The 7,544-nt window shown below is 25.8% G+C and overlaps 1 protein-coding gene across 1 annotated transcript; it reads right to left on the reverse strand.

Moving 5' to 3' along the window:
* Nucleotides 1–2,842: 2,842 nt before the first annotated feature.
* Nucleotides 2,843–5,440, reverse strand: LOC129615966 (PR domain zinc finger protein 13). The gene is made up of 3 exons (XM_055531409.1): nucleotides 5,392–5,440; nucleotides 4,864–5,178; nucleotides 2,843–3,975 (listed from the first exon to the last, which is right to left on the reverse strand). Exons 1-3 carry the CDS (start codon nucleotides 5,438–5,440, stop codon nucleotides 2,843–2,845), a joined length of 1,497 nt encoding a protein of 498 aa, XP_055387384.1.
* Between the last annotated feature and the right edge of the window lie 2,104 nt (nucleotides 5,441–7,544).

Below are 7,544 nucleotides of genomic sequence, written 5' to 3' on the forward strand. Positions count from 1 at the left end.
ATCATTATGAAGAAAATATTCAACAGATTTACTTGAAATCTCATGTATAAGCTCAATTCGACCGTCCACGGAACCTCCTAACTTTTAAAAGGAATCAGGTGTCAACAACTGGTGGTTTACTACGGTTCCAAATATACGCTTTCACGTATATAAAGAGAAATAATCAATCGATTTAATTGAAATTTAATATTTAAATTCTTTATGTTGAAACAATGAACACATAAAGTTTCTGGAAAGATCATGGTTCGGAAACTGATCTGGGGGCCGATTTTACATTTTTTACCATATCTACCGAAAGAATTGATGGAATTTCTTGAAATTTGATATTTGAGTTCTGGTTGTTACCGAAACTTACTGGCGAGCATTTTAGGGAATTCGGGTAGCACAAAACGAAACTATACTAAGAGCCAAGTTTACATTTTTCGAGGTATGTTAACTAGAAGCTTACCAATGTCCCAAAAAATGGAAAGAAGTATTAAACAGACATTTTTATAATATTCTATAACACTTTCACTTAACACTTCAATACACATTGCGGTCGGTTATATGCTGACCACACCAAATTTTTTTTATATACTTTCAATTTTCTTTTCATCATCACGCGCTTCACATACTACTCTCGTCGTCGTCGTTTAATATAGTTGACATGAGTATCACGAACGTGATTTAATCGGATTGGTTTTAATTTTATTGTTTCTGTTTTTGAAACTAACAATAAATAAATAAGAGTAAATAAAAAATTTTTCAACTCCGAGGATCGCAATAAAATAAAAAAATATGATCATAAAAATTGAACAAAAATTAAATTGAATTGCGAAACGAACCACAAATAATATGAAACAAAAATGTTAAGTCGGCTCGCTACATCCACTATGCAAAATGCTTTTAGGCAGTTAAATTTTTAATAATGCACTCAAAAAATAAAATATTTTGTACTGCAATAGCAACAACTCATATAATGTTATGTCTCATAACTTGATAAGAAAACCCATATTAAATTCCCATGAATTCTCAAATAGTTTCGTTTAAAAAATAAAAAAAAAAATACATATTTTTGTTATTATGGTCAAAAGATTATCAAACTACTTTTCTTTACCTTACATATTATCCGTATAAATATGCTCATACTTTTATATCCAAATCATATGAACACGCGCGTTAAATATAATTTTGTGATTCATAGCAATTGACTATTGGTTTATCACCTAAAAGTAAATTGCACCTATAAGTAAAGTAAAATTTTTTAAAGATTCTTGTCAGTATTATATTTGTATAGGTCTTAGAATGTAATGTAGCCTTTGTTTATGTTAAGAATTAGAACTTATTTAATAAATTTGATAGTGGCCCAACAAACATAAATTTCTATTGTTTGTAAATATTGTAATTGGAAAGTTAGTATAGAATATTGATGATAAATATACGAAATCGAATGCAATTAAATTACAAAATTTATTTGGGCTAGTCAATAATTTTGTTGTAATGCGTAAAAACATTGTATTGCGACTATTAAAATTATGCGATTACGTCATTTATGAATTAACATGAGATTTTTACATATTTCCACATTGAATAGCTCTATAGTTTAGTATGTTATTTCACCATAGAGGAGATGATTAACAATTAACATTGTGAATCGTATTATTACAGCCGGAAATTACCTAATTGGGATGCATGCGATTGCATCAGAAATAACGTCTCATGCAAAAATTGCTTCGTTCTAGTAGAAAAAGCAACAGCAGTATATCAATTTCGTCACTGTTCGGCCGTTAACACATAAGCAAGTAGGCAATTTTACGAATTAGATATTGACTGAAGTTTCGCATCATATACTCGACAAACTCCTATTTTTTAGCACATAGACGGAGATATTTGAACTACAGAAACAAGAATCGAAATCCGCGCTTAACATAGCATTCATCATAAGAATTATGAATAAAGCGGAACTGCCAGAACATTATCTAATCGAATCTAGTTTATTAAACTTTTCAGTATATATTTGAGCATTAATTGACCATTGTTATATTTATAGTTTTTCGGAAAACGTGAGATTAAATGGTTTAAATTGAGAGAAATAAAAATTCTGAAAATCAGTTCACTGTCAATACTTGCTTTTATATATTCAATGATATTTTCTACACGAAAACTCTGGTATGATCTTCATAGGTAGGTACTCCAATTTCGTAGAAGGCATTTTTATATTACAAAACTCAAACATGTTGTCAATATTCCAAGTAAAATAAACAAAATCGAATACTCAAACAGAATATGAATCAATTTTTATGCCAACAAAATTTTAATTCACAATTACAACTGAGAACATCCCGGTTATATAGCTTTAAATATTCATAGCCAACATGTATACACAACAATATTAATCAGCAGGAAAAATTCTATCAACTTGAATAGTTCATGAATCTTTTTTATTCCGAAACGAAATCCTTAATATAACTAATTTGCATTTGAATTAGATTGCAATAAAATAAAACCCCATCAAAAATCATAAAATATAAATCCTTTATAATTTAATAATTTTTCTACAATTCCATTTTCTTATTCAACAATATTCTAAAATTAATAGGAAAAAAAATTCAACATACAAATATAAAAAATTTTTATAGATATAAAAAAATATACATACATAGTCTACATTATGTAAAATTTTTCAATTTTCCTAAATCAATAGCTTATAGGTCTATTGCCTTCCATAAAATCTAAAAATAATCTCCTTACAACTATTTAAAAACTTAAATCTATATTGATTCAGTTTCGCAATTTTTTCTCCATTTACCCTTTAAAATTCAATAGCTATATTGTATATAAATAATATAATAAAAATAAAAATCTATGATATAGTTGTAAATTGTATACTGGTATCATCATCAACAGTACCAGTAGTACAATGTCTGGTTTCAATATGCCTCTGTAAATCTCTTCTTCTTGCTAATGTTTTATTACATAAATGGCAACGAAAACTAAGATTACCACTTTGCATATGAAGACGTACGTGTTTGTTAAGATTACTGGGATCACCAAAAGGTCGAAAACAATATTTACATTTTAATGGTTTAAAACCAGTATGTGTTCGTATATGAATTTTAAGGCCATATTTTCTACTATATAATTTTCCGCAATATATACATAAATGACCTTGTTTTGATGCTCCCATATTACTAACAATTGTTTCTATTTGTGCTGCTGCATTTAATGCTGCTGCTGCAGCTACTGCTGATGCTGATGTTGGTGTAATCTGATGATGATGATGATTATTATGTTGTAGATGTGAATGCAATGATGAAGATAATGTTGAATTTGATAATGATGGTGATAGTGATGTTGTAACTAATGTATTCGGTACAGATGTAGAACTTGAATATATAGATAATGAAGTAGATGATGGTGGTGATGAAGATGATGAAGAAGAATTAAATAATGTTCTATGCAATGGTGATGATTTACGTACTAATGGTAAATGTTGATAATTGCAAGTTGAATACTGATGATGTAATAATAATGGAGTATGTGAAGGAATATGGTTAACCGCAGACACTTGTGGTAACTGTTGTGGTTTTTGTTGTAATTGTGATGCTAAAGATAATGGTACTTGCGATGTTGGTGGTGGTGGTGGTGGTTGTGATAATGGTGGAGGAGTAACTCTCTTAAATGCTGATTGATGATCATATTGATATAAAGTTGGTTGTGATTTCATTAAAACATGATTATGACTAGTAAATAGTAATGTTGTTGCTATAGATGCATTTATTGATTCTTGTGATGAAGGCAGTAGCATTTGTGGCTTTATATTATTTATACTTTCCGATAGTAAATCAGATGAAACATTCTTTTTTATTGAATTTATTAAATTTTTCCATAATATATCTGGTGATTCATTAGAACATGATGTTGCTAAATGAATTTTTAAAGGATTTGGATATTCAAATGATGCTTTGCAATTGTGACAAATATAACAGTTATTTCCTGTAAAAAAAAATAAAGATGCAAAATGTAGGATTAATTTTTCACAGTAAAATACAGTCATAGCATTTATTTTTTATAGTATTTTTTATAGAAATGGTATCATTATGATTAAACTGAATTATTTTTAAAACAGGACGCTATTTTTCCACAAATTCCAATTATTTCAATTAAATTTATTCCTAGGCACACCAATTGGTTGAAAAATAGGAATTGATTGAAAGAAGAAAGGTACAGATGTATTAGATTCAGTAATTTGACTAAAAACCGACAAATCAAAAATTACAGTATTCAAGTAAAGAAATTTGGAAATTTTGAAGTATTGAATACTTATAGGCGCTTATTTCATTTTATTCTATAAATAAGAATAGGAAATATTAATAGTAAGAGAAAATTATAAACAGGAAAAGAAATAGTAAAGCCCACCGGATTTTTTTGACAATAACAATGAACAGTTTACAGTTAATTTATATTGTTGAGTATAATTGCTTTAAAGTGGAGTTTTCGGACTATGTCTTGCTTCCACATCGAATTGAATTATATTTAATATTTTGGAGAGTTTATGAATATGCCCTAATGCGACCGTTTTTAGCTTAAAAACAATTTTAAATAATAATGCAAGAATGAACAGAAATGAATAAGAACTTCTTAAATTAATCCCGAGAACAGCTATAAACCGTGAAAAATAAGAAACTCTTATATACAAGTATCATGTATTAAAAATTTTCAATTTAAAAACGGCCTTAAATCAAAATATTATTTTAAGTAATTCAGATTCTATTACACTTTCTGACACTCATACATTTTTGAATATTAAAAAAATTTCTACATTATTTCTTAGTCACTCTGTCATTTAAAAATCAAATTCAAAAATTTATTCACTTATAATACCTCTTATATTTATTGGTGTTAAAAATGGTATATTCATTTTAATTGAAATATCTTCTGTAAACCATAAAAATAATTCTTCATTCTCATTAATTTCTCTAATTGTTCTTAATCTTATTTGATTATTATTAATTAATTCAATAATAACATTATTACTATGGACATCTTTTGCTAATTGTATACATTTAATCCAACTGGAATCACTTTTAAATGATATTGATCTTATATAACCATCACTATTTGATATTTTAACTTTTATTTTACGATTATTACAATTACGATTTAATTCATCACTATTAATATTACATGTAATTGAATCTTTTTTAATATTTTCAACACTAAAAACACCATAATTAAATTTTTCTTTTTGTTGTTGCTGCTGCTGTTGTTGTTTTTTATTAATTCTATTTAAATCTAAATTTGTTCTATTTAAAATATTTTCAATTTTAAATAAATTATCTTTATCATTTGAATTTGTTGTTATTGTTGTTGTTTTTGTATCTGTTGCTGTTATTGGTACATCAATATGACCATTTCTTGATGATGAATTTATAAAATGTTTTGACATTATTGGTAACATTATTTAAATTTTTTTTTAAATTGGAAAATAAAAAATTGTTATGAAATTAAATTAAATTAGAAATAATCGGAAAAGAAAAAATTTAAATAAAAAAAATTTTAATAAGAATATTTTTTTTGAAAAAAAAAAAAGGATGTTTAGTCCTTGCGATCTAATTGGAATATGCAATCAAATTTAGTGGTAAAATTTATTTTATATCGCAAAACATTTCATTAGAATCATAATATTAAATCGCAAATGTTCTATTCCTCTTGTTGTTGTTGTTGTTATTTTCCCTTTCATTTTTGTTTTTCTAATTTTATTCTTGTTTTTATATATATATATACATACAGATATGAGATGTCACAGATTGGCAATAGGAATTTTATAAATAATCGGTGACCCTAATTTTTTAACACAGAATAAAAACATCTTTGCAGTGATTATAAAAATCATATTGCCTTAATATCACAAAAAAAAAAAACACAATTTTTAAGGGGGTAAAATTTTGTTCGAAAAAATTTTTGTACTATTATTGAAGGTGTATTGAAATAAAACCTAAAGAATATTAGGACAAATTGTATTTAGTGAAAATTTGTAAAGATTTTCACGAATTTACGCGAAAATTTTAAGCTCCTTAATTATCATGTTTTAGAATATCGTATGGTTTTGTTCATTTGTAACGAATTTGAGCCTGAAAAATTTTGTAACATAACTGCTGAATGACCCGGAACAAACCTCGGTATAATAATTACTTTTTTTTTTGTCAATATAGAATCTTTATTTATGGAGTACTATCTTATTTATTGTTCATGGTTTAATACTGTATATACAAATCTCCGCACTTTAAAATGTATATATTTCTTTGTTATGTAAAATTTTTAAATGTTAACGAGGGCTTATGGGTTATGGGAAAACTTCTATTCCATATTTTAAAAATTTTGGAATAATTTAGAAATAATATCAAAATAATCCTTCACTGCTATTCTGAACAAATATGTTGTGATTGTAAGAATTACTGCAGCTCAATTACTGATAATATGAATTTGGTACTCGTATAAATTTTTATCCCAAAATTTTTCTTATGTTGGATAGAGGGTTTTAGTCCTATAAGCCGTCGATGTATAAAATAGATTTTTATATTAGAATATTTGAAATTTTTCTCGCACAATTTCAATTATGAAGACAACCACACACGAGCACCAGAAACGAGGTAAGTTCTTATGGTTTTATTTCCTAACACAAAGTAAGCTGCAAATCATATTATTTGTACTAAAAAATATAATATATATACACACAAAATATGCATATATATATTACATATACATACATACATACATCATTTACATTATATCCTTTTTTTTTGTTATGCTGATGATGCTATTAGAAACAGTTTAAGTAAAGTTATACAACATAGAGAGAGCGAACGAGAATATTAACAATAAACAAGGAAAATAAAGAACTACAATATAAAAACTATAACAAAATGAAAACATAATCACAAAAAAAAAAAATCAAAAAAGTACAACAAAAAAAAAATTAACCAACAAGTGCAAAAAATCTCATAGACCTAAAACTTATCGTTTTGTTGCGGTCTAACAGGAAAAACGCATATAAAAATAGAAGGCAAAAAAAATAATAAAAAAATTTGTTTTATTCTTTATGTTTTAAGGATAATAGGAAAAAATACATTCAGGATAACATTTTAATATACAAATTATATTACAATAAAAAAAAAAAAAAAAAAAAAAAAAAAGAGTAAGAAAAATAAAAACAATTTTTTTCATACCGTTTCTAACATTTTGTTTCAAAGAGTACCACAATAAAATATGCGAAAATTTCTTTTTACATTTTTGGATTTCAAAATATCGTTAAAATCTGCTAAAGGATCTTATTTTTACATATTGCTGTATATATACATACTTTTTAAGATCTTAATCATTATTACAAAAATATTATTCATTCGTGTATTTTGAAGTATTTTACGATTTAATTTATTAATAAAATAATCTTGATTATTGAATCTTTTAATTAAAAGCTAAAATTTAAATACACACATATGTATACTTTGAATTTTGTTCGGAAACAATTGAATTTGAAAATAAATTTACAATCCAATTTATTA

The sequence above is a fragment of the Condylostylus longicornis genome, unplaced genomic scaffold (assembly GCF_029603195.1).
Source record: "Condylostylus longicornis isolate FDR11 unplaced genomic scaffold, ASM2960319v2 ptg000155l, whole genome shotgun sequence".
Taxonomy (NCBI): Eukaryota; Metazoa; Arthropoda; class Insecta; order Diptera; family Dolichopodidae; genus Condylostylus; species Condylostylus longicornis.